Genomic DNA, 27,937 nt, shown 5'->3' with positions numbered 1-27,937 from the left:
TTACCTGAACTCTGACATCTCTACTATTATCTCCACAATGCCAAGCATATCATCAAATACCAGACTGAGTTTCTTATAGTTAGCTACTGTAATGGAGTTAATTTTGCCCTTGATTTGCAAAGTCGTGTTGACACACTTGTGTATGTAGCCATCTGTTTCAGCTCTGTCATCAATCACCTGCTTTTGGAACACTGTAACCATATCCACAGTGCATGTCAGAGGCATGGGATACTGCCTTCGGTGGCCTACCGCCCTCTCCCATCTTTCTACCAGATTTTGCATGTCAGCCATAATGCACCACCTCAGGACTGCCAACAGCCGTTCTCCACTTCCCCAGTTACTTTTTAATGTTTCAATAGTTCTGACACAAAAAAATGAATTTGTCTTTCAGAAAGTTTCAATTTATTTAGCTTAACATTTTAGTTACTGATAAATTTTTAAGATGTGTTATTTTTATTACTAAAGATAAACATGTACCTATCCTATATAATAAAGAGGTAATATGCAAATTTGACCCTCATGCCCTCACACAAGATGGCCGCCCCCATGTGGTTAAAGATGGCTGCCACAAGATGGCCGGCAGGGGAGGGTAGTTGTGGGCGATCAGGCCAGCAGGAGAGGGCAGTTGAGGGGGACCAGGCCTGCAGGGGAGGACAGTTAGGGGCGACCAGGCTGGCAAGGGAGGGCAGTTGGGGGCAATTGGGCCGACAGGGGAGCAGTTAGGTGTCGATCAGGCTGGCCGGGGAGTGTTTAGGGGGTGATCAGGCTGGCAGGCACACGAGCAGTTGGGAGCCAGCAGTCCCAGATTGTGAGAGGGATGTCCAACTGCCGGTTTAGGCCCAATCCCACAACCGACAGCCAGACATCCCCCAAGGGGCCCCAGATTGGAGAGGGTACAGGCTGGGCTGAGGGACATCCCCCCTCCCCAGTGCACGAATTTTGTGCACCGGGCCTCTAGTTTTAAATAATGGAAGGCTTATATTAAAACCTATATTTCTACATTCCCTAATTTTCTGCTGAATTTCAACTGTGATCCTATTTAACTCCATTTTTCTAAAGACATGCTAGTAGTGCTAATTCTTAAGTTTTTGGTTTTAAAAATTATTAACTTTTGACTACAGAAGGTCAGAATGTTGTTAAGTCCTTTTTTGTACATATTATATACTTGCCCATTTCCAATTTTGTAGTACATCACAATTTTGTTAAATCTATATTCTGCTTTTGCATTATGACAAATACTATTCATTTCCTTGTACTTTTTGTTTTCTCTAGAATAACTTGTTTTTTAACTACTTAATTTTCTATGAACCTCACACTAATTTGACCTAAGGCTCCACTCAAGTCTAAGTCTCTTCTCAGAACGTACAACAAATCAAGTGCTGTGTCTCTCTTAACTTCTTGGTAACCTTTCTCCTGGAATTCTTTGGTCTTTTCCAGTCAGAACTACACAGCTGTCATCTTGGGACTTCTCATTTTCTCTCCCGTTTCCTGGCTCCTGTGTCTTCTTTCTTGTTTTACTCCCTCTTTTTGGTAAAACCCATCTTTTTTCTCTTTTAATTTTTTAATATTGATTTTAAAGAGAGGAGAGAAGGAAAGAGACACAGAAGCATTAGTTTGTTGTTCCACTTATTTATGCATTCATTGGTTGTTTCTTTGTATGTACCCTGACCAGTGAATCCAACCCGCAACCTTGGCATGTTGGGACTGCTCTAACCAACTGGGCTACCTGACCAGGGGGGGGAGCTATCTTCTAAGTAGCTTCCTGAGAAAGAGTTCATAAAGCAAATTCTACCCTCACCTCTGGATTGATAAGTTTGGCCATAGAATTTTAGTTTGGAAATCATTTTCACTCAGAATTTTAAATATTGCTCTGTTGAGTTTAGTTTTCAGTGTTGCTGTTTAGATATCCAAAGGCAGTTTCATGTTTATTCTTGGTGTGTGACCTTTTTTTTTTTCTATTGGCACCTTTCTCCCATGATGTTCTGAAATTTTAGTTTTTAACTCTGTCATGCCGGTTTCTCATGCCAAAAATGTTGGGGTTATCTTTACCTCTTCTTTCTCTCATCCCCGTATCCATCAAAGCAAATCTTTCAGCACTATCTTCAAACTATCTGGGATCTAATTACTCTTATTTCCAATTCCACTATTCTGGCCAAACCCATCATCTCTTGGCTAACTTCCTAAAGACAAAGACTTTGCTTTATTCACTGCTGTTGCCAGAGCAGTTAGAACAGGTTTTAATCACTTGCCGCCTTTCCTGTCCCTGAAGGAACTTAACCTTTACTCTTCTCTCTCCTAAGCTCCAAGGGCCTTTCTTTTGCCTCTGTAACTTACTTCCTGAGCCCATTTCTTCTATAGCTCACTTCTTCCCCCTGTGACTTTCTAAATAAACTTTCTCTTATAGTTTGAGTCTTGGCTCTGAATTCTTAGCCAGAAATCAAGTACCAAAGTTGCTGAACCAAGGTCTAACCGCAGGTAACATTCTGGTGCTATTTTCCCCACACCAGCAAACGTATGATCAGATCACCTTGTGATGTTACTTTCGGTTACTGAACTTGTACATACCCCCTTTTGTGTCCATATAACAAGCAATATGAGAGACATAGACAAAACAATGAAAAAAAAACGAGTTCACAGGCTCCAGAAGCTAGTGTCACAAATATTTTCTCCTGCTCACCACTTCTACTTCCACTGAACTTTGCAGACAGATCGGAGAGACTGTCAGGGTACGAAGCTTACCTCTTGCTGGCTTTTGTCACAGATCTCGCAGGTGTAGCAGTCCTAGGAGCTAGCAGTGTTCCAGCCAGTGAGTTCTGGCTGGCTCTCCAAAACTGGGGGAAGAAAAATAATTTTCCTCCCACCCTTCTAGGTTGTTCTGCCTGATCTAAGAATCAAATTGAGGTGAAAACAGATTAGCAGAATGTGGGGAAAGAGGCCACATACTAAACCTGATAAGCTCAGGGGAAGACTGCATGGCGGCCTTACAAACTCAAGAGACCAAAAGGAACCACGATAGGATGGTCTGAATCTAACTAAAAGCTGGTCATGGCAGGTAATCATGTCCTAGGCCTGTATCTTCCTTGACAAAGGTCAATCTTTACCTTAAGTCAGCCTGTCTCTTGTCTTCTTTGTATCTAAGAGAAGTTTTGCATCTAAGATACTTTGAAATGTCAGAGTAATTTCTTTTGCAGACCCCTCAAGGCCCAACTGCCAACTCTAGAGAATGAAGCCACAGAAATCCGCATTGTTATCTTGTTTCCTGCAGTCCATCTCTATGTGCTATAAATGTTATTAACTGTCCTATACCCACCAATGTAAAAGAAGTGTTTCTCCATTTTGCTTTTTATCCAATCAGAGATTTCCTTGCTTTGCTTTCTCCCACCCTCTTAATCTACCACCGATTTCATGTAACCCTCTTTACCTCTCCTTTTATTCTAATGTATAAAATAAGCTGCAAAACTGTCATTCTCCAGAACATTTTTGTTACCAGACTAAAGGGGTCCTTTTCCCTGCACACATCAAAGCCAAATAAGATGTGAACAGGAGTTGGCAGCAAAGAAAGTAAAGATTTTAAGGAAATGGTGCCAAAATCAGGTAAGCAAGCACTCAAACCTAGCTCCCCAATGGCCCACACAGGAACAGATTATATACAGGAAAAATTAATCATGGTGATTAAGGGAACTGGGATTGTGGGCTTTACTGATTGGTTGGGACCAGGGTAGGGAGTAGCTGGTCATTGTATCAGGTCCTGATGTTAACCACGATGTCATCTGTCTAGTTCTATGAGGGTGTGGTAACACAACTGAGGTGTTGTTACCTTTAGTTTGACCAAAACTCTGTTTCTGTGGTCAATAGACCTGAGCCTTTCTTATTCCTTAGAGAGTTTGATGCTGATCAGAATCTGATGTCCTTGGGGCTTAATGATAAAGGAAAGGAGTAGATGGACAGAAAGGAGATCGGGGTCATGTTAAAGAAATGGGGTTTATGTGCAATTACGTTTTCTCAGTCCATTGAGATTTTATTTCCCAGCAATTGCCATCAGTTTGGCTCAAACTCCTAAAAGTTCTCTACAGTTTTAGATGTTTCTTAGGTTGACAAGGAGAAAAGCAAAATGGAATTTGATAACATATATACCTCATGTATATATGGGAAGGACCCAAGAACACCAGTAATTTGCCCAATTGGGACAAGCCATCACCTTAAATACCACTTTTTTCTAAAGACTAAAAAGGTGTTGGAGGTAGTCAGTTATGAGAGATTACCAGGAAAAGCACTGTAAACAAGAGTAAGATTGTTATATGCAATTAAGTCCATGCCTTCTTTACTGATAATGAAGGCAGTCCTGGCATAGTGAGGGAAACATGCTTAAAAATGGGGATTTCCCTTATAAAAGTAAATATCCTTTCAGAAAGAGCAACTTCTTGGTCTTCAGAGCTTCTACCATGTCTGCTGTTTCTTAAAAGGACCCGGCCTAAAATTATAGCCCAAAGAGGCATATTTGGGGGAGGCAAATAGCTCCCCATCAGCAGCAAAAAAAATTCCATTTCACTCAGAACTGAATATGAAAACAATTCTGTAACATTGCAATATTATTTTTTTCCCAAAGACTCATTCTTTATTTTGATACAAAAAATAAACCTTTCAACCTCTAAATGTCATTTTTTTTTTCATATTGTTGTAGAGCAAACTTACAGAATATCTCCTAACAGCTCCAAGGATATCACATATGCTTTTGGAAAAAGTCATTACTATTTGGATTCAAACACACATCAGTGTGGAGGAAGGAATAACTAATTATCTCCCTCTCTGACTTTCCATAATTTTTTCTAAATCATCACAGGAAAGCTAGTGGTTAGGATGTCACATAATTATGCCTGAATCTGCTAAGGGAGGTGAAACCAGACATCTGAATCCAGCTAAGTATAAAAACGTGACCTTTTATCGCCCTTCTCTCCTGCCTCTGGCAGGAAGGTTCTACTTTATATCGCCATGGGCCAGCAGTAGGCTTGAGTTATGAGTTATGCCTTTTGGTTCTGGTTGCAAAAGACGCCATCTTGAGGGTTTAACATCTCCTGGAAAGAAGGAAGCTACAGGCAGACTGCTAATCTGGGTTTGCTTAGATGGAAAACATTTACACTAGGAGTCCAGCGGGTGTGCTGTAAACATTGAAATAGCCAGGCCTGTACTAGTCAGCAAGCTCAGTCAGTGAATCAGGATACCATCCACCGACCTTTACGTGGCACATCTGAAGTTCTCACTGTACCATTGTGGCTTTGGCTTCATCAACTATGGTTCTCTTCTCTGATTTTAATGCCTATCAGTCTACCAGCTGTAGCAGCCTCTGCTTGCTAAAACTTTGCCACGAAGTCTGGCTCACTGACCTCCAGCTGCCTGACAATTCATTGTGCTCCTCCTCAGCCCAACCTTGAAACCACTGATCCCAAAGACATAGCTGTCACTTAGATACAAGGTGGTCGGTTGGCTCAAGACACACTAAGCGGCTCCAGACCTTCTAGCAATGGCTGTAACTTTCCTGGCACTGCTTTAGTTACCAGGTCTTGTAGGTGCCTGACCAACTGGCAAACCAGTGAGGAATACACTTCATTTCCTGGGAAGTGATGTAAGACATTGGGGGAGGGAAAAGTTAATAGATTGCCTGGCACAGAGGGTAAGAGAGAAGGGAAGGACAGCTGGCACCGAAGATGATGATTCCAGTGGCATCCTCATGCCAGATGGCGGAGCTGGAGGAGGTGACTCTGGACGGGAAGCCTCTTCAGGCGCAACGGGGTGGCCGACCTGAAGGCCGCACCGGAGCCACGAGGCCTAGCCAAGAGTGGGCAGAAGAGTGCCCTGGTCAAGCGGCTCAGAGGGGTGAGGAGGCGGCCTTGCCCGGGCGTCGGAGGGGAGCGGACCCTGTAGAGACAAGTCTCTACCGGCGCAGGCGCAGAGCCCGCCTCCGCACGGGCTCGCTCAGGCCGCCAGCGCGAACCTCCGGAGCCGCGCGGTGCTTGGCGAGGCTCGCGTGGGAGTTGACAGCGCCGGTTCCCGCCCCAACGGCGGCGGCGCGAGCCCGAAATGGGAGGGTGCGCGCTCCTCTCCCGGAGGGTCTTAAGCTCCTCCCTCCCTCCCGCACCCGCTCCTTGTTTGTGCCTCAACATTGCAATATTATTGAATATTAATATAAGTATAATGTATGACATAATACTATATTAATCATTATGAGCCAGCTAATTAGCAACTGGTTATTATTTTGGGTATTTCTGTAATAAGTAAGTGTCCTAAGCTCTCTAAGTCTAGGTTTCCTTAGCTGTAAAAATATGTGGATGAAAAGGGGCCCCATGCTAACCTGATTAGCTCTGGGAAGGCCTGCATGGTCTGAAACGAAAACTTTTTTTTTTTTTTAAACCTCACCTGAGGATATTTTTCCATTGATTATTATTTTTTATTATTATTATTTTTTTTTAGAGAGAGAGGGAAAGACAGAAATAGCGATGTGAGAGAAATACATTGGTAGGTTGCCTCCTGCATAGGCCCTGACCAGGGCCTGGGCTGGGGAGGAGCCTGCAACTGAGGTCCGTGCCCTTGATGAGAATCAAACCCGGGACCCTTTGGTCCACAGGCGGACTCTCTATCCACTGAGCCAAACTGGCTAGGGCTGAAATTAAAACTTAAAATTAAAAAGCAGTTTATGGTGGGTAGTCCTATTCTAGGCCAGTATCTTCCCTGACAAAGGTCAATCTTTACCTGAACTGAGCCTATTGTCTTTTTGCATCTATGATAACATATCTTTGAAATATCAAAGTAATTTTCCTTTTTCCGGACCCTTCAAAGCACAGGCACCACTCTGCAGAGACCACAAATCCCCTCATTGTTATTGAGTTAATTGTTGACTGTTAACTATAGTAGTTACTATACTGCACCTGCCTAAGTAAAAGAAGTATGGATCTATCATTTAACTTTTATCCAATCCCCCCACACACTTTGCTGTCTCCTGCCTCCCTAATCTATCACCAGTGGATTTCATGTAACCCACTTATGTCTTCTCTTTTGATTGTAACTTATAAAACGAGGTGCAGAACTGCCATTTTCCATAGCATTATCTCAATCCGTTGAGATTCTGCTTCCCTGCAATTGTCAACAGTGTGGGCTCAAGTACTAATTAACAAAAATTCTTTACAGGTTTGAATGTTTCTTATGTTAATAAATGTAAAGTTACTAATGAACGCTACCTTAGAGTTTTTGGGAGCATCAAATGGGATAATGCACTTTCTACACACACACATCTTGGTTATAATGAACACCCTTTTCAGGTAAACAGTAATTATTATTGACATTTTATAAAACCTACATTTTTTGGCATATGCAACGCTCAAAAGAGGAAGAAGAGCTGTAAGTTAGCACTGATTACTTCTTCTGGGCCACTTCATCAATATTTAAACCTAAAAGAGCCGAGAACGCCGTGCACACCTGAAGGGGATCCTTCTGCAGGCCAAGGGCTTGGGAGAACTTCGGGCTGGGGCCTGAGAAGGCTGCGTCTTCTCCGCCACGTGGACCACGCGGTCACCCCGCCCGACGTTCCCTCCCACGGGCTCCGGTCCCGGCTGGGAGCCGAGGGACACGCACGGCGCACGGCGCGCTACCCAAAGGCGCACGAGCTCCGCGGCACGCGCCTCCCGCTGCCGCCAGGGGCGCAGGGAAGCTCAGCGGCGACGATGTCGCAAAAGCGTCGCGAAGGCGCCCGTCCGCCCTTGGCGGCTGCGGGCCACCTGTATAAGAGCAGAGTGCTGGGGTTTGGAAACAAGTATGGAAGTGCCCGAGGTCTCGGGAGGTTGTGGGCGCTCGATGGGGAAGCGGCTCGTCGGTGCCCCGGGCTGCTAAGCTCCCGCTGCCTGCATTCCCGCAGCGCGGCCGCAGGGCCATGCTGGCTTCGCGCGTGGCGCGAGGCTCGTGGGGTGCCCTGCGCGGGGCCACATGGGCGCGACCGGGCAAGGGGCGCGCCCTCGGGGCCCTGCTGCCGCCCGCACCCATCTGCCTGGGCTGCCTGGCGGAGCGCTGGCGGCTGCGCCCGGCCGCGCTCGGCCTGTGGCGGCCTGGAGCAGGCCCGCGGGGCCACTGCTCAGGCGCGGGGAAGGCGACCCCGGGGCCCCCAGCCGGAGAGGGCGCCGCCGCGGAGGCCCCGGGCGGCCCGTGGGGCCCGGAGAGCGCCGCCAACCTGGTACGTACGGAGGAGAAGGGGCCACCCTGGGTCGGGGTCGCTGGCCCTGCGGGAATCTGCGGGGCTCAGACCTGGATGCGAATAACGTGCTTTGACCTGTCCGGGTCGGGCGCTTCCGTTTCAGAACTTTTAAGCCGTTTCCCGAGAAGTAGGAGAAGTTACGGGCAGGTTATCCGGGTCGGATGAACTTGAGAGGGACCGACCGTGTCCACTTTCAGTCGTGGTGGTGAAGTTAGAATCCCCCCTCCACCTCTTCTGTCCGCATGGGTTGCTGGACCGGCCTCCATATTGCATGAGTAAAAATAGCCTTCGCTTGTCTAATAAAAGTCTATTTTTAATTTAATGAGGGAAGGGAATCCCCAATGCTTAGGGAAAGCCCGTGGGAATCATCAGGAAGACATACAGGCCTTTCTGTCTGCTTGTGCAGGTTTGGTTCACTATTATTTGACCTTTGGCAGTCTTACGTATTTTAAGATGAATGATAAGTAATTTAAGTTGTAGTTGAAAGATTTTAAAAGTGGTTAAGTCACAAAAGATGATTAAAATTCTCTTGAGGTTACGGAGGGAGATATTTGTCTACTTACCTAGTGAAAAATACTGCCAAGTAGTAGACACCAGAGCATGAATGTAGGGTGAGCTTTTGATGTCATGTTAGCAAGACTCATGCAATTATTACATCTTCAATTGTTAGGTCTGCAGCGGGCCCCTGTACTGCCTTCATAAGTTGTGCAGCATGGGTTGAGGTGGCCACATCCTGGCAGGGGTCTCACCTCCTCCTGCTGGATGCTTTGAGGTTGCCATATGCTGGCGGAAGTCCTTCCCAGAACGGCAGTAGTTGGTCGAGTATGCCACGGGTTTTTGGTTGGATAATCGAAGATTAGATTGGCTCTCTTTAATTTTAATTTAGAAATTTTCAGATTTAATGAATATAAATTAGTGAGGCGATTTTGACAGAAATAGCGTACATGGAGTTAAAAAGAAACCCTTTCTCTGTATTCAACCTGGTTTATTCACCAAATGAAATGATCTGGCTGTTTGCAACTTTGTCTTTAATTTTGCCCCACGAATATCTGAGATTAATTTTGGGCCTCTTTATTCTGACCTTCTGCTTTGCTACTCATTTTTCTCAATCAGGAACTATCTTCCCCTCCCTACCCCCCCACCCCCCCCCCCCCATGAGTTGTTGTAACATTGAATCGGTATTTGACTTATTTTGTACCACAGTATGGTCAACAGACTTACTTTTTTTTTCTGGACTCTGAAACACTCTGACCATTGAACTTGAATTTGGAATATACTCCAAGAATGTTTTCATTTAATTCTATAACGTGGTCTGTTTTCAATAAAAGGTCCTTGGGTAGAGGTTTGTATTGTTTCTCTTTTGGTGATTGTTTCCTGGAGAATTTGAAATTTTTCTGTAGCTTTCAGAGACAGTATTCTGCAACCTGATCCTAATAACTAATAACGCCATTTTTAAAAACAGAAACTTCGTATCTTTAGGGAACTCTCTTTTCTTACTGGATGGTCCGTGGAATTTTAAAAGATGTCTTTAGAACTGGAATTGATGACTTAAAAAAAAAAAATCAAGATTAAGGTTCAGTCAAGTTGGTTACTGATTAAGAAAGAGGTTAACTAGGGTTAGTCTTGTGAGATAGTCACATGGGCTAGAATTGGCAGCCTCGACTCACTAGGGTAAAAATCCAGGCTTTAGGGAGAGACATTTTCTTGGTATTATTTCTGTACCCCATTGTGCAGGGTGCCTTAGCACCCCGGGGCTGAGGCTTTTAAAATTCGAATATTGTTTGGCAAGGAAGGAATGTTCTTCAGAGCAGCTGCCAAGAAGCCCTTTTGTTAGTGCCAACTTCAAACAGCTTGGCTTGAAATGAAATTTCAAGGAATCATAAGGCTCCCACAGGGGAGCTGTGAAAGCTCTTAGTTTCTAGTTGGGGATCTTAACATTTCTGTGGCTGTTTTGAATAGTTTTTCAAACTTCTCTTTATTTCCTAAAAATTTCAATCCCTATTCCTAGTTCCATTTTCTTTTAGCAGTTCTCCAACTTAGTAGTGAAATTCTGTAATTCAATGTTTTCCCCCCCCTCTTCATTCCAATTAACCGACACTGTGTATCATGTAGTATTCTTTTGATGGGTATGTGTAGAGGAGTGAGGGAGATTAATTTGCAATAAATATTTTTAAGCCAGAATGCCTGGAGTTGATAATTTGTTCTTTTTTCCTAGACTGTCTACTTGAAGTATAAGAGCTTCTTGAAGTTTCACTTTTAAAAGCAGTGTTTAAAGTTTTCCATTCCAATGGTGAGGTCATATATTAAAGGCTTGACATATATGGTAGATAATACATGTTTGTTCCTTCTCTCTTTAGGAAGAAACCTATGTGTAGTAGACACTTTAGCCTACCTTTGGGTACATGACACATCTTCATCTTCTGTATTCTTGACAGTTTTAGAATGATGTCTGTAAAAACAGAAAGGATTTAAAATACTAAATTTAAAGTGTATGTAGCTCTAACCCTTAAGCTTATCAAGTGTATTTTTCTAATGTATATATTTATTTAAAGTATAAATTTAATTTAAATTTTGTTGTTTTTTTGTTTCAGTATGAAAACCCATGGACAATACCAAATATGTTGTCAATGACGAGAATTGGCTTGGCTCCAGTTTTGGGCTATTTGATCATTGAAGAAGATTTTAATGTGGCACTAGGAGTTTTTGCTTTAGCTGGGCTAACTGATTTGGTAAGTTATAAAGTCATTTCCTCTGTTTTGCTCCCCTTCCACATCCCAGGGTCTCTACGGCATGGAAACAGCACAGCCTTAGTTTGCTTTTTCTTGGAAGGAAATCCTCAAGATGAATTTCACCTGGCACTTTATTTAAGGGCTTGTCTTTAGCATCTATGTGGAACTCTATTATTCTTTATATTATCTAAGTAAGGTAGTGGAGGTTGTATGGAGGCAAAGGAGAGGGACTTTTTTACACCTGCTTTTTATTTATTTTTTTTAAATATGTTTTTATTGATTTTTAGAGAGAGAGGGAGTGAGAGGGATAGAAAGGTAGAAACATCCATGATCAGCTGCCTCCTGCATGCCTGTCTTTGAGGTTCATAGAAACAAAATTTCACCTGCCCAGTAGCTCTGGTGAGCAATATGGAATTGGCTGAAGATTTTGCAGGATAAACAAAGGAGGGCATTTGCGTTGTTACATGGCATTTCCAAATATTCATTAAATATAGTTGCAAAATGGCTGCCACTTCTGTTTTTCAGAGTTTAGGTCCTGTTTGTCACAACTTCTCCCCATTCTCACAATCTTTTATTCCTGCTTTTATCTCTGAAGTCTGTGAAGGCATCCACTCATTATTAATATGGTCTCCAAGTCTGTCCAAGCTTATTTATACTGATAATGGAATTTTGTTTTTCATAGCAGACAAGTTCTTTTGCAACTACTTGAGTTGATCTTTTTTTGATGGTAGGGTTTTTTTTTTTTAGCTGCCACATGAGATTGTAATATTCACTGAATAGGAGGGGCCTCATTTGCATTTTTCTAAGTGTGTGTGGAAACCTGAGTTAATTGGCACCATATTTCACATTTATTCCATGGAGGTTTTGATGCCTCTAGAATGGGCAGATGGCTGGACTCATGGAGGGTTTAAGCAGGGGAATGACAAGGCCTGGTTTATGTTGTGTATGGGGAATGGATTATAAGAAGGTGACAGTGGAAGCAGGAGAGGCTGGTTAGGAGGCTTACAATAATCTAGGGGGGTTGGTAGTTTGGACTAGGGTGGGAGTTTGGAATGGGGGAGAAATGAATGGGTTTGAGATATGTTTTGAAGATAGAGTTGATACATTGGATTGAATGTGTGAGGTGAGAAAAAGGGGTTAAATAATGATGGCTTTTTAACAAGCAGGTACATTGAGGTTAACATTTTCTGTGATTAACAACACTTAGAGTAGGGTAGAATTTGTGGAAAAATTCCAAGAATTATTATGCCTTTTCACATAGAGTTGTCATTTGGGTAGTTGAATGTAGTTAGTGTGGAGATGGAGGAAGTCAGTGGTTAGAGATAGATTTGGGAGTTGTCTGCATGTAGATGGTCTGGGAAATCATCAAAGCTCTGATGGGATCAGAGAAATGAGCAATTAAGTACAGCAATGGAAAGGAAATGAGTGAATGACACCGAAAAGGAATAGCTGGCGAGAAGGAAAATATTAGGCAATAGGACACGTCACAGAACTTAGGTGAGGAAAGTGCTTCAATTTGTGTTGTGGACAAAGAAGCTAAAAATATAGACTTCATTGGTGACCTTTGTGAGTACTGTCTGTAGCGGGTAGGGACAATCAGAGTGGGTTGGTGGTCAAATGTAAGGTGGTAATGACAATAGACATCACTTTGAGGAAGTTTTGCTTTATCGGGAAATAAAGAAATAGGGTCAAGGAAGGGCAGTTTTAAAGATATATATATATATATATATATATCTGGAGAAATTTTTGTTCTTAATAAACTAATTAGATAGGAAGGGAGAGATTGAGGATGCAGAGAAGGAGAATGGCAACTCACAGAAGGTGAGAGAGGACTTGGGATCAGGGCTCAGGGAAGGTAAAGAGAATGAATGGATGCCGGTAAGTGGTGGATTTGGAGGTGGAAATATGAAGGAGTGCTGACAGTCTGTTTCTATTTTTCATGGAAAATGTAGATATGGTAATGAGCTAGAGTGAGAGGCTTTAGGAAGTATGGAGTTAGTTTGAGGTGAGAGTAAACAGTGTGAAAAGAGAAGGTAAGCAGGTGTAGGGTTGAGTGCCCATGAGAGATTTGTGTTCATAAATTTTTTTTTTCTATTTTTTTTTTAGGGTTAGAATTAGGGTTAGGGTTAAAGTTACGTTTAGGGTTAGGTTTAGGGTTAGGATTAGGATTAGGGCTAGGGCTAGGGTTAGGGTTAGGACTAGGGCTCTGTGGTCATAAATTTGAAGTGAGATCAATCAGCTCATTTATGTGTTTTTCTTTTTTTAAATAAATTTTAAAAATATATATTTTTATTGATTTTAGAGAGAGAGGGAGAGAGACAAAAACATCAGTGATAAGAGAGAATCATTGATTGGCTGCCTCCTGCAACCCCTGCCCCCCTTACTGGGGATCGAGCCCACAACCCCGGCATGTGGCCTTGACTGGAATCGAACCTGGGACCCTTCAGTCCCCAGGCCAGTGCTCTATCCACTGAGCCAAACCGGCTAGGGTTATGTGTTTTTCTTGATCAGTGTTCAGCTGCTTGGGTGCAGGCCTGGCTGGAGGACATGGGTAGTTGTGTTTAAGCAGGATTGAGGGAAAGTGGAGTAGGAGTTACAGATGTTTGCAGAGCACTGATGATGCTGATGACCTTGGAACCTAATGTGGGTACAGTAACAGGATAAGAGGTGATGATGGTGAAAAACGGGGAGGTTAATGTCCCTGAGATCAGAAACTAAACTAAAAGCTGAATCTTCCAAGGCCCCTACTCCCAGTTCTAGGCACTTCCTGTTAGCCAGTTTTACACCTAGTCTACCTAAGAAGAAAATAGATTCTTTCAGTTGTGGTAGTAATATCTAATAACTACTTTTTTGGGGGATTTAGTAAATGTTGATTACTGAAGACAACCAAGCCTTTGAGGTAGGTAATAGTGTCTCTGTTTTCCAATGAAGAAACTGAGGCTTAAAGGGGCCAAATTGCCCAAGGTCACACGGTAAGTGGGAGAGCCAGAACTTGAATCACTTATGTTCTGTTGCAAACAGCAAGTTCTTTTTAAAAAAAAAAATAATTTTTTTAAAAAAATATATTTCTATTGATTTCAGAGAGGAAGGGAGAGGGAGAGAGAGATAGAAACATCAATGATGAGAGAGAATCATTGATCGGCTGCCTCCTGCACGCCCCACACTGGGGATAGAGCCTGTAACCCAGGCATGTGCTCTGACCAAGTATTGAACCGTGACCTTCTGGTTCATAGGTAGATGCTCAACCACTGAGCCATGCTGGCCGGGCCAAACAAGTTCTTAACCATTGACCTGTGCTACTGCTGTCTCCTCTAACTCATTGGAATATTTGAGATATGGAGGACTTATCCTCCTATATAATAGAGCTAATATGCAATTGACCTTCACAAGATGGCTGCCTACGACCAGGCCAGCAGGGGGGTTAGTGAGGGACGACCAAACGACTGAACAGCAGGCTGTGTGGGGTGACCAGGCCAGCCGGGGGGTGTGGGGGGGAGTCAGTATGAGGCAACCAGGCCGGCGGGAGGGGACAGTTAGGGGTGACCAGGCCAGTGTGGGGGGGTGCAGTTGGGGCGACCAGGCCAGCAGGAGGGGCAGTTGGGGGCAATTAGGCTGGCAGTGGGGGCAGTGAGGGGTGACCAGGCCAGTGGGAGGGTGCAGTTGGGGCAACCAGGCCAGCAGGAGGGGCAGTTGGGGGCAATTAGGCTAGCAGTGGGGGCAGTGAGGGGCGACTAGGCTGGCGAGGGGCGGGCAGTTGGGGCAACCAGGCCGGCTGCGGGGAGCATTTAGGGAAGACTAGGCTGGCAGAGGGGGACAGTTGGGGGCGACCAGGCTGGCAGGAGGGGGCAGTAAGGGGTGACCAGGCCAGCGGGGGGGTGGGGGGGAGGCAGTTAGGAGCAACCCGGTCAGCAGGGGCGGGCAGTTAGGAGCAATCAGGCCGGCACACAGAGGAAGTGAGGGGCGATCAGGAAGGCGGGGGGGGGGGGGGGTCAGTTACGGGCAACCAGGCAGGCAGGCAGGTGAGCAATTAGGAGCCAGCAGTCCAGGATTGTGAGAGGGATGTCCAGATTGAAGAGGGTGCAGGCTGGGCTGAGGGGACCACCCCACCCCCATGCATGAATTTTGTGCACCGGGCCTCTAGTTTATCCTAGGTGTACCATATTCAATTACATCTAAATTAATTTGATTTTTTTCCCTTGGAAATAGAACTAGAAAATTCAAATATTTTTGAAGCTTAAAGTTAAATAAAGTGAGTAAAAGCTAGGTAGGGATTTGGAAAATCAGAAAATATCTGCCTTGCTTAATAAGGCTAGGCAATACTTGGTTTCAGTCTATTTTGTGATCCCAGAGTGGGCATGGAGATGTGGGTTTTTGTGGTAAGACTTTGAATATTTAAGTATTGGCAACTAATTTATTTATTTTTTATTTTTATTTTTTTAAAAATATATTTTATTGATTTTTTACAGACAGGAAGGGAGAGGGATAGAAAGTTAGAAACATCGATGAGAGAGAAACATCGATCAGCTGCCTCCTGCACACCCCCTACTGGGGATGTGCCTACAACCAAGGTACATGCCCTTGACTGGAATCGAACCTGGGACCCTTCAGTCCGCAGGCCAACACTCTATCCACTGAGCCAAACCAGCTAGAGCATAAGTATTGGCAACTAATTTATATTTTTGAAAGCTCTGGGCAGGTCATACAAAGCCAGCCTGTAGGCTCCATTTGGCCCACTGGCAAGCAGGTATGACCTCTGCTTTAAAATATAACTTATGTGCAAGAATATTAAATAAGTAATTTTTGTATCAAAAATTTTAAGTAGGCCAGGCATAGAGGATTGAGTTTTTTATTCAAATATAGGTCATGCAAATGCAGCCAGATGTGGAATTAACAGTGGCACTAAATACATTTTTGAAAATAATAACTTAAAACTGAGGGAGTTGGATGGTAGAAGAGTAGGTAGGAGTGAGTCTCACAGTTAAAGGGAAGTCCTTGCAAGTAAAAGCATCTTCAGCTCAATGCTCAAGAGAGGGGCCTCATAGTCCATGCCCTGTCACTCATGCTTTCTGTGAGTTTTGGGGAGATTTCTATATCTCTAAATTTATGTCTGGGTTCACCCCACAGAGGGGCATTGTGGAAACATGGAGAAATACCAGAAGGTCTTGAGAAAGAAAAGTACTGTAAACAAATGAAATTATTTTCAGACCAGTTTGTAATTTAAAAGCTAAACATATACCAGTGAAAGAATGAGAAGGTTTGGGGATAAGAGATTTTACTTACATTTTATGAAAGTATAGTTGTTACCCTGGTATCTCTTTCAAGATAACTACTCTGTGCCTATTATGATATTTATTTAAAAAACAACTTCTATTTTCAGTTGGATGGATTTATTGCTCGAAACTGGGCCAGTCAAAAATCAGCTTTGGGAAGTGCTCTTGATCCACTTGCTGATAAAATACTTATCAGTATCTTATATGTTAGCTTGACCTATGCAGATCTTATTCCAGGTAAGAACACTGTCATGCGACTTTTTGTAGCATAGGGAAGAAGGACACTAATCAGCTTAGGATTTCTCTTGATAGACAGATAATTTTTGTCCCCAAAATATATTTTTTAATTTTAAACTGTTTCTTTAATTCTAAACTATTGAACTGTTTGGTTTGTCAAATTATTTGTTTTACTTTAGAATTTATGAACTTATTATAGTAGTAGAATTCATTTAGTAAGATTGCTTAAAGTTAAAATTGAGCAAATATTTCATAGTGCCAATTCCTATTACTCTAGAACGTTTTGAAACTATGTTATATACTCTTAGTGCCTAGCTTTTTGAAAACAATTTAAAGTTTTTCTTAGTACACTTTAATAATAATAAATGAGAGGTCTGAAACCCTGAAGATGTCTAAAATTTCACATTATTTTTACTTAGATACTATTATGCAATTTCAAATCGTGCATGTTTGTACAATACATTATCTGAATACTCTTTCTAACAAAATGTTATGATCTTTTGCCTTGTTTTGCATGTGCTTTTCTGATTGTTCATTTTTTACTTTACCTGTATTTCTTAGTTTTTTCCCTTGGTTCAGTTTAAACTATCTCCAAGAGTTCGGAATAGAATCTGAGAACAGAGAAGCTGCCACATGGTCCTTCAATACATAGCATGTATTATTAACATTTGAGAGGAAGAAGTTTCAGACTGGTATAGAATCCTCAATCTAGATATTCTTTTTCTCCTCTACCTTAAGGCTTTTAAATTCCCATACCAAATTTAAAAAAATGAATTGGACTAATGGTTATATTTATGTGCTTCTTTGAAAGTCAGAATGGTGTTAGTATATGATTGGTGGTGTTGAAGGGGCAGGAGTAGTCTCAAATAAATACAAATACTTTGTAGGGAAAAAGAATTAAGGAGCATTCTGTTGACATTATTAAAAATTGAAATGATCTTGTGTACTTTTGTGCCTGTCATTTTTCAAAGTTATTTTTTAGTTTTTTGCTTTATTTTACAAAAGTTAGCCAGGTGTTTCCCTATTAAACATAGCATTGTTCGCAGGTTTTGTTGCTCTGAGCTTTACCTAAATAATTGGTGTAGGTTGTTTACCAAACTGAGACTTTGCTTCACTATCATTCTGGAAATTTCCATTTTCTCTTTTCTGTGTTGAGTCGGTTTTTCCAGGCTCCTATGGCTTCCTTGTTAAGGTCTTTCTGTTGATGGGGGGGAGGCCCCATTTCCTGTGTAAAGATGCAGTGTGACAGCCACATTTTTAGAGCTCTAAAATGTCTTTATTCTAAGACATATAAAATGTCATGTAAAAGACATCTGAAATGTTGTTATTCTACTCTTCCTACTTGATGGAGGTTTGAACTGGGCATAATTTTCTTTTCTTTTTTTTTTTAATATATTTTATTGATTTTTTACAGAGAGGAAGGGAGAGGGATAGAGAGTTAGAAACATTGATGAGAGAGAAACATCGATCAGCTGCCTCCTGCACACCCCCTACTGGAGATGTGCCCACAACCAAGGTACATGCCCTTGACCGGAATCGAACCTGGGACCCTCGAGTCCGCAGGCCGACGCTCTATCCACTGAGCCAAACCGGTTTCGGCTGGGCATAATTTTCATTTGCAGATTATTTTCGCTCAATTTTTGTCACATAAATTAAGTCATTTATTATAGGCTAGCAAGATTTCAAATTGTGGAGCTCCTACTGGTCTTTCAGTTCCTAAAGTCTTCTGATCGCAGATTTGACTGTGATGGCAGAAGTGGTGTTATCGGTCCAGGGAACATCAGCTACTGTTTTCATGCAGAAACTGCAGTGCCAGATCCCTAAGCTTGTCTCTTCATCTGGGTTTGCCACCGGAGGAGCAAGTGTACTTGGCATGCTGGCTGATCTCAGTTTTCTTCACCACTTTCCTGAGGGAGGCATCATATCGGGTTCCATATTTACCAGCGATTCCTACCTTCTTGGTGCATTTAGCCATGTTGTTGCAAACCAAGTCAAAACCCAGAGAGCTGGCTCAGTTTTGAAGACTCTGTTCTACCGACTTCTAGATTCCATCTTGCTGTTGACAAGTCTCATGCCATTCTGATACTTTTCCTTTACATGTGATTATGTTTTATATTGCAAAGCTTTTAAGTATCCTTATTACATTTTCCCAGTTGATGTTTTAAGAAAAGATATCTGTCTTAAAAATTAATTTTATTTCTATGGATACCCAATTATCCCAGGACCTTTTGTTGAAAAGTCTGTACTTTCTCCAGGTACACTTCAATGACCATTGTACATGGGTTCGTTTCTGGGTTGCCTAGATTTTTCCCCATTGATTTGTCTGTCTTTGTGCCAGTACCATTCTTAATTATTATTACTTTGCTAAATGTCTTGATATCTGGTAGAGCAAGTCCTTCCACTTTTGGTATTCTTACCCCTTTCCATTTGTGAATTTTAGAATCAGTTTTTCAAGTTCCCCCTGAAAATCCTGATGGGATTTTAATTGGAGTTGCATTGAATTTATAGATCTATTTGGAAGAATTGGCATCTTTACAACCTTAGTCTTCCAGTACACAAATATGATATATCTGCTCTATTTGGGGCTTTTGAAATTGTCAAAATGTTAGTTTTCTCTAGAGCAGTAATTATTTTTTATTAGATTTATTTCTAGGTACTCGATAGTTCTTGATGCTTTTATAATTGGTAGCTTTTTTATATTTCATTTTGTAATAACTTTGTTAATAGATGAAAGTCAGTTCTATTTCTAATGTTGATTTTTGTGTCTGGTAACATTTGTTAAACTCTTATTCTAATGATAAAAATGTAAATGAAGTCTTGGGTTTTCTGTATCCTCAATTATGATATGAATTGTCTGTAATTAATGACAGTATATTTTTTCTTTTCCAGTTCTTTTGCCTTTTCTTTTACTTATCTTACTCCACTGCTCAGTACAGTGTTGAATAGGAGTGGTATCTGTGTCTTATTCCCAATCTCAAAGGAAGCTTTCAACATTTCACTATTAAATATGACGTTTCTTGTAGGGTTTTGTAAATACCCTTTTTCAGGTTAAGGAGTTTGCTCAGAGTTTCTATTACAATCAAATGTAGAATTTTATCATGTTTTTCTTGTGTATTATAGCAGTCATATTTTTTCCCTTTAAGCTGTTTATGTGTAGTGGAATTGCATTCTTGATTTTCTGATGTTAGACCATTCTGAAATTTCTGGCATAAATCTAACTTTGTTGTTATATATTATGAAGATATTGCTGGATTTGGTTTGCTGATATTTTGTTGGTGATTTCATATAGATCCACGAGACTGGCTTAGAATTCTTTTCTCCAGATAGCCTTGTTAGGTATTAGCATCAAGTTTATACCAATCTTCATAAAACGAGTTGGGGAATCTATTTTTTTTTTTTTTCCAAATAAGATCGCAATTATTCTTTAAATGTTTGGTAGAACTTGTTGAAGATATTTAGGCCTGGAGTTTTCTTCGGAAAGAGTTTTAAAATAAGTGATTGTGAATCTTTTCCTTAAATCATTTTAAGATGATTCAGGTTTTTTGGTTCATGTTGTATCTTGTAAGTTGTGATGTTTTTCTAGGAACTCTTGTCTATTTCAGTTGCATTTTAGAAATTTACCGTAAATCTTCAAAGAACCAACTTTGGGCTTTGCTGAGCTTATCTGATATGTTTAGGACTTGATTAAATCTTGTTTTTTTATGTTTTCCTCCTCTTTCCTTGAGTTTTCATTTTCTAAATTATTTAGACTGGTTCAGTCCCAGGATGCAAATGAGGGAGGCAAAAATTATAAGGAAGGAGGTAAAGACTGGGTGTGTCCATTTGGCAGTTGTTATTCCAGGATGTTTATTGCTTGGACTTGAGCTGAAGTTTAGCAACAGGTTTAGCAATTTACTAGCAGCTCTGAGAACTGAAAGATATGTATAGTCCTAACTTCCTTACTAGCCTCCTAACTCTGTTTTAAATGAATCTCTTGGCAGTGTTTATTCTGTTTTACTTATTTTTCATTATAATCACCATGTTGTATATTATTATGTCTTAGTCATCTTAAAACTGAAAGTTTGTCCCATTGCCACCCTCTTCCTATTTCTCCCATTCTCCAGTCTCTGGAAACTATTACTGTTTCTGAATTCAGTATGTTTTAAGATTCCACATATAAGTGGTGCCATATGTAGTATTTGGCTTTTTCTGTCTGATTAACTTTTTTCTTGAAGGATATTTTTCTGAGTATACAGTTCTGTGTTGGTAGTTATTTTCTTTGAGCACATTTAATGTATTCAGTTGCCTTCTCGTTGGTAATAAGAACACAGTTAATCCATGCCTTTTTTTTTTTTTAATTGATTTCAGAGAGGAAGGGTAATGGAGAGATAGGAACATCAGTGATGAGAGAGAATCACTGATCGGCTGCCTCCTGCATGCCTCCCCCACCCCACCTCATTGGAGATTGAGCCCGCAACCTGGGTACATGTCCTGACCAGGAATCGAACCATGACCTCTTGGTTCATAGGTTGATGCTCACCACTGAGCACACCAGCCGGGCAATCCATGTCTTTTTTTAAGGAAATCTTTTTACATTGAATGCTTTTAAGATTTCTTCTTTGTCTTTGGTTTTCCACAATTTCACAATAATATTTGTGAATATGAGTTTCTTTTTTATTTATCTTGTTCGAGTCTTGTTGAGCTTTGTAATCTGTGGATTGACATCGTTAATCAGTTCTGGAAAATTCTTAGCCTTAATCTTCAGATATTGCTATTGCCTATTTTTCTCTTCTCTTGGGAACGTAATATACCTATGTAGATTTCACAGAATCTTTTAGTTGTCTTAGCCTCTTTTCTGTATGTTACCTTATTTTATTTTTCTGGGCTCCATTTTGGGTGCTTACTAATGTACTTGCTCATTCAGTTCCCCAGTTCTCTCTTTAGCTGTGCCAAGTTTATTTAATTATTTTATTGTGTTTTCCAGTTATAGAATTTCTATTTTATTCTTCAAGCTTACTAAATTGTCTTTCATAGTTTTCAGTTCTCAGCGGAAATCTTTGTTTTTATATCCCTTTGAAAACAATAAATTCAGTTATTTAATAGACTCTTATAATTCTAAAATTTTGCCCGGCTGATGTGGCTTAAGGATTGAGTGTCGACCAATGCACCAAGAGGTTGCCAGTTTGATTGCTGGTCAGGGCACATGCTGGGGTTGTGGTTTCGATCCCTAGTAGGGGGCCTGCAGGAGGCAACCAATCAATGTTGATGTTTCTCTCTCATCAATATTTTTTCTCTCTCCCTCTCCCTTCCTTTCTCTCTAAAATAAAAAAAAAAAATACATTTAAATAAAATTTCATATCTTTTGAGGGAGGGTTTCTTTCATTTGTTGTTTCTGTTGATTCTTACTCATGGTATCTTGTGAGTTTGGTTATTTTTGACTGTTTAGTCATTATATTAATGTTTGAAAAATAATTTGGAGGAATATTTTTATGTTTAGGATGATGGCATCATTCTCCAAGGAAGATTTTTTGTTCAGTCCTGCTAGGTGCTTAGGAATGCTAAGAGGCTAGGACTCCCTAGATCAGGGGTGGGGAACATCCAGTCTGCGGGCTGTATAAGGCCCGTGAAATCATTTGTTCTGGCCCTGCTAAGGCACTAGGGATGAATTAATTAAATGTTTGAGCAAATATAGCAGGCTAATTTTTAAGCTGATAATTTTGTATGGCCTGAGAATCCTATCTAATAATAGAGTAACATGTAAATTACCATCACTCCGCTACGCCCACGATTGGGCGGCGGGAGGCTGGGGGGCGGGACTCGGGGTGGCCTATCCGGCCATTGAGAGGCACAGATCCGCTGCCACTGAGGGGGGCTACCCTGCTGTTGAGAGGCGCAGGGGGCGGGACTCCCGCCCCCTGTGCCTCTCAACGGCCAGATCTGCGGCCGCTGAGGGGGCCTGCCGCGGACACCCAGCTGCGCCTCTCAACGGCAGGGTAGCCAGATGTCCGCGGCAGCCCCCCTCAGCGGCTGTTGAGAGGCAGGGGGTGGGAGTCCCGCCCCCTGCGCCTCTCAACAGCAGGGTAGCCCCCCTCAGCGGCCGCGGACCATCAAAAGCGTGGGAGCTGGGTGCCTGTCTGCTCCGGCACCAGGCCTTTCAGAAGCCGAGCCGAAGGCTTCTGAAAGGCCTGGTGCCCCAGCGGACAGGCACCCAGCTCCACCGCGAAAAGCGAAAGCGTGTAGGGGACCCTACACGTGCATGATTCAATCATGCACTGGGCCTCTAGTATTGTTATAAATATCCAAATGGCCCTTGGCAGAAAAAAGGTTCCCCACCCTGGCCTATATTGTCAGATGGTGAGACATTCTCGTAAAGCTTTAGTACCATCTCCTCTCCCAATCCTGGGGGATAGTCCTTCAGACCCCAGCTCAAAGCTATGAGGTGGTTTATCAGACCCCAGCCTCCAGGGTTTGACTGCTTTCCCCCAGACCATCTGAGACTACCAAAATTTCTATTCAACTTTGTGTCTTGTGTCCTAGGAGTAGGGACAGTGGCTTTGAGTATCTAGACCTATTTATTTATTTATTTATTATTTTTTATTTTTTTTTATTCTTTTGAGTTCTCACTCTAACAGGCATTAGCCTGACACTTTCTCAGCATCTTGTAAGCAGCTTTCGGGATTATTATTATTATTATTATTATTATTATTGTTCTTCTTTAGTTATATTAGCAGAAGGATTGTTCTGAATGATTTAGTCAGATATTAATGGAAGCTGAGTCCCAGGATCTTTTCATTGTCCTTGTAGTTCTGAAATTTTATAGTGGTATATGCTCTAGATCCTACTCAAATTGGTGTGAGTCTTTCATTGTGCTGGGTATTAAGGAGTCTCCTTCAGTCTGAAAACTCCAATTCTGGAAATTGTTTGTATCTTTGATAATTTTCTACCCTATGTTTTCTTGGTTCTCTTCTTTCTGGTATTCTTAATAATATGTAAGAAATATTTAAAACAATGTTTAATAAATTATAATTTTGGTAGTTAATAGAACTTTGACCCGAGTCTTTGCAGTGTATCTCCTCTTCTGCTGAAATCTCTTATTTAGGATTAAGGTATATTTCTTTTTCCCCCATGGTGATGAAATACATTACCAGGTGCTTATTTTTGTTTGAAGTTATGTTTAGGAGATTTATTATATGTAATTTGCGTGAGTTTGCTGCATTTTAAAATCTGGTGGTGCTAGCTAATTATTGGTATGAAAAGTTTGTTGTACAGTCACAAAAATGTCCCTAAAAATCATGGCAGGTTGGCTTTTGTTACTTGGTTCATATAACTGTATCATCTGTGTGTTCCAAATTCCATGAATTGTGTGGAGAATCACTTTCTCTTTGGAGAAGTCTTGTCATCCAGTTCTAGGCCAAGGATCAACACTTACATCATAGCTGTGACCAGAAGAGATTTAAAATTTAAATCTGTAATTTATTAGTCAGATTTTTCTCAGTTGCAAAATCAACAGAATGTCAAAGCTAGAAAGGACCTTAAGTATAGCCTCAAAAGTAATTCACAAAAGAGCTGTTTGAAAGTATTATGGACATGGGGATGTACAGTGATGCTTTATTTTAGTAATTGAAACATTTTGTGTGTTTCTTGTTTGTTTTGTTTTTTTAAAAGCACATGCAGAACATTGCTTTTATTCTTTTTAAAATATATATATATATTTCTTTATTGATTTCAGAGAGGAAGGGAGAAGGAGAGAGAGAGATAGAAACATCAGTGATGAGAGAGAATCATTGATCGGCTGCCTCCTGCACACCTCCTATGGGGATCAGGCCTCAACACAGGCATGTGCCCTTGGCCGGAATTGAACCTGGGACCCTTCAGTCCGCAGGCTGATGCTCTATCCACTGAGCCAAGTCGGCCAGGGCAGCATTTTGAACTGTGTTTTAGCCTCAGGTTTTTTTCTCTAAAAAAAAATAAGTTTCCCCTTATGAAATTGATACAGGTTCATGGTTAAGACTTCTTGTAGCACTGAAGGATATAAAGTGAAACAAGTCCTCTACCTCCCATTCTCATTCCACAAGGGAGTAGTAGGGGCTCCTTGGCATCCATCTGAAATATCCATCTGCTGGCTTTGCCTCTGGGGTCATGCTGTAGAATCTTAGGAATAATAAGGAAGTATTGACAAGTTGAATTCATGTTTAGTTAGAATTCACTGAATGAATGGGGCAGGAAAAAAAATAGCAATTGTTGGGGTAGGAACTGGCTCAGATAAGAATGAGAACATTTTGTTTCTTCACAGGTGGTACATATAGCAAATTTTATTGTTTATTATAATGGTAATGATGCCTAGAATGCAGAAGCAACCAGTCAAAGGTCCTGAGATGCCAGTATGATTTGAACCCTGACATCCCTTCCAACCTCTTTACTATTTTAATCCCATGTACTTATAGTGAGCGTGGTGATCTTTTCCCCCAAACTTACAAAGCTAAATAACAGAAGTGGTTAGAGCTGAGTAAAGCTGACACTGATAACTAACTGCAGCTTAAAACATGTGCAAGAAAAACAAAACAAAAGGAGGCCTAGAAGGTCAACATTCTGCAAGGCAAACTTAGACTTTGAAAGCCATAGTCTCTTTTCACTTTGTTTTGAGTTCATGTAAAAAAAGATAAAAATCAGTGGTTCACTTTAAGGATCCTAAACTTTCAATAGACGTTTATAAAAAAATGAAAATTTTTACTTATGAAAAACACCCATTTATGGTAAGGCTTATCAGAAACACCAGTTTATGGTAAGGCTTCACTGTATGTGTAATATCTTAGTAATTTTAAAAATCCCAACCAAAATTATTTTATTTTTGATTTTCAGTTCCACTTACTTATATGATAATTTCAAGAGATATAATGTTGATTGTTGCTGTTTTTTATGTCAGATATCGAACTCTTCCAGAACCGGTAAGTTTGTTTCAAAGAAAATGTTCTTTTATTATTATTTAGCACTTAAAGGGAAAAAATAATCACTCTGTTGTATACTGAGTTTCACTTTATGGGAATAATTTATGGCAGTTATTTTTTAGAAATCTATTTGCCAAGAATTTTTTTAAAAACACACATTAACTGTCATCTTGCTTTAGTAGTTTTCAGTGAACACAGAATAATCAATTTAAAACAGACATGCCTTATAAGCCTAATCAATGGACACAGACAGCAGGGGGGTGGGGGCATGAGTAGGGGGTGAGGGGTAATGGGGGAATAAGGACACGTATGTAATACCTTAATCAATAAAGAAATTTTTAAAAATGCAACAAAAACAGAAAAAAACAAAACAAAAAACAGACATGTTTTCGTTTTAAGTACAAATCCTTTCAGTTGATAGCACATAACTAACTGCAGCTTAAAACCCAGACCAGCTACCCCCATCCAAGCTCTATTAGGAGTGTTTGCACAATGAAGCCCTTTTTGCTATCTAATTGAGCCACTACTATGGCTTGTCTAGAACTGATTTTTAAAATCACAGCTGTATGAGCATGGGATAGTTAATTTGTATATTTGCTTATTGGTTTTACAAATATTTGAGCATATAAGCATAGCATAATGACCTCATCTGTTGGCTCCCAACTCAGTGAACATAGCAGTATTTTATTTATTTTGTGTTTTTAGTCTATAAAAGAAAATAGTAATAAGGGAAATTTATTGAATTTTTTAGTAGAAATAGATAGACAGATTTTATGATAGTTATCATGTTAGTTTTTTAGGAACTAACAAATCTATGGGTTTTTAAAATCTCTTTTCAGTAACCCATATATAATTTATAAAGAATGTAATAATGCTCATTTAGGAAAATAGAAAGTGCAGATAAAGGGCTTATTGTAGCATAGAGCCAGGCCTGTGGTAAGCATTGAGTAACTGTTACCTACATATAATAACAAAATGTTTATTTGAAATTGAATGCTAAATTGAGTAAACTTTTATTTTTTTTGTCCTCTGCCAGCGAACACTTTCTAAGTATTTCAATCCTTGCTATGCTACTGCTAGGTTAAAACCAACCTTCATCAGCAAGGTAAGAGACACACGGCGTCCTTTTAAGCTTATTACAATGAATATAAACCTCAGTCTGGAGCAGTTGAAAATGAGACAGACTTAAATGCATTGACTGTAGTGGATAGAGAGTGGGGACATTAACCCAATATTTTTGTTCTCAAAGCTTTTGTAATTTTTAGTATATGTGTTGAGTTTTGTGTTGGTGGTCTGAGAATTTAAGATGAGGGAATAGGGGCTTCATTTAGGGAAAGTAAACACAAAGAGGTTATGAAGGTTCCTTTCTGGTTTCACTACCCACCTCCCTTTGGTGAAAACAACTTATAATAAGGTTGTTTCCTTTTCAAGCTTGAGTGTTACATGCAAAGTGATGGGAGAAAGTTTATTCACAATTTCATAAACAACTGCTATTCTAAGTCTCCATCCCGTTTTCCTGAGTGAGCCACTTCAGGATTATAGCTGTGTGCCAATCTTTGCACACAGAGAGGACACTGTTCATGGCTCTCAAGGCACATTTATTTTTCTATTGGCCTTGATAAGTTTGCTCTACTCATTCTTGTGTCCCATCCTTTGTAGTGGCAGTTTATCAGGCTGGGGATGCCTGTCATCTTTGGGACAGAGGGGTGATGACTTTTACATATTTATTATTTTTTAAATTTATTTAATAAATATTTTTATTGAATTTTAGAGTGAGAGGAAGGGAGAAGGAGAGAGAGAAAGAAACACTGATGTTAGAGCAAAACATCTATTGGCTGCCTCCCACATGCCCCCTACTGGGGATCAATCCTGAAACCGGGGCATGTGCCCTGACTGAGAATCAAACCAGCAACCTTTCCTTGCACAAGACGACCCCTAGTCAACTGAGCCACACCAGCCAGGGGGGTGATTACTTTCAAACCAGAAATTCCCTGGGTGGAACTTTACCTATATATGTGGGGTTTTATTCTATTTTTTATTTTTTAAATTCAGGTGACTTATATTTGTATCACAGTAATTTGATACAGATAGGAAGTGGCTTAAAGAAATGGAGGGACAAATACCTCAAATCCTTGATCTTGCAAGAAGTTCTCCAGGCAGTTTTTATTATTTATTTTTAAAACAAAGTAGAATTCTTGTAATTTGGCTGCAGAATGGATGATAGAACATAGGTGCTTCTCTAGGCACATCACCTGCTGATTCCCTGTCACCCACTCTCCCCCAGACATTTTTCACGATGAGTAGAGTAGGAGTCTTCAGTGTCTTTCTGGTTCTGTTTCTTCCTTTGTCCTCCATGCTGTCTTTTAGGGTAGGGAAACCTCATTTCCTCCAGAGAGCCTCTCATAGAGATGAGTGCATTTCAGGGTTCTAACCTCATGAGTTTGACAGGCAGACAAGCGATAGCATTGAATGAAGTGCTGGGAAATCTGGGTTCTAGGTTCAGATATGTAACCTGCTATGATTATAGGCAAGTCACTTTAC

General features: G+C 40.9%; 1 protein-coding gene and 2 pseudogenes across 4 annotated transcripts in view; 1 reads left to right on the top strand and 2 right to left on the bottom strand.

Moving 5' to 3' along the window:
- LOC307107457 (uncharacterized protein C14orf119-like) lies at positions 1-5,721 on the bottom strand (annotated as a pseudogene). The gene is made up of 2 exons: positions 5,327-5,721; positions 1-191 (listed from the first exon to the last, which is right to left on the bottom strand). The product of its transcript is annotated as an uncharacterized protein C14orf119-like (transcript).
- A 2,040-nt stretch (positions 5,722-7,761) lies between these two features.
- The window catches only part of CRLS1 (cardiolipin synthase 1), a 28,607-nt gene continuing 8,431 nt past the window's right edge, over positions 7,762-27,937 (top strand). Inside the window, exons 1-5 of one of the 2 annotated variants that reach the window (XM_079784407.1) lie at positions 7,762-8,215; positions 10,828-10,965; positions 16,343-16,472; positions 25,311-25,396; positions 26,433-26,501. In XM_079784407.1, coding sequence (XP_079640533.1) covers positions 7,919-8,215; positions 10,828-10,965; positions 16,343-16,472; positions 25,311-25,396; positions 26,433-26,501 — 720 coding nt within the window. In that variant the 5' untranslated portion in view covers positions 7,762-7,918. Of the gene's footprint in view, positions 8,216-10,507; positions 10,527-10,827; positions 10,966-16,342; positions 16,473-25,310; positions 25,397-26,432; positions 26,502-27,937 lie in introns of those variants that run through there. The other variant, XM_079784408.1, reaches the window with a different exon arrangement.
- Positions 16,488-22,244, bottom strand: LOC307107271 (large ribosomal subunit protein eL43-like; annotated as a pseudogene). The gene has a single exon. The product of its transcript is annotated as a large ribosomal subunit protein eL43-like (transcript).

The sequence above is a fragment of the Cnephaeus nilssonii genome, assembly GCF_951640355.1.
Source record: "Cnephaeus nilssonii genome assembly, chromosome: 11".
In the NCBI taxonomy this organism is placed as follows: domain Eukaryota; kingdom Metazoa; phylum Chordata; class Mammalia; order Chiroptera; family Vespertilionidae; genus Cnephaeus; species Cnephaeus nilssonii.
The sequence above is the reverse complement of the archived record's forward strand: the minus strand, read 5'-3'. Positions and strand labels throughout refer to the sequence as shown.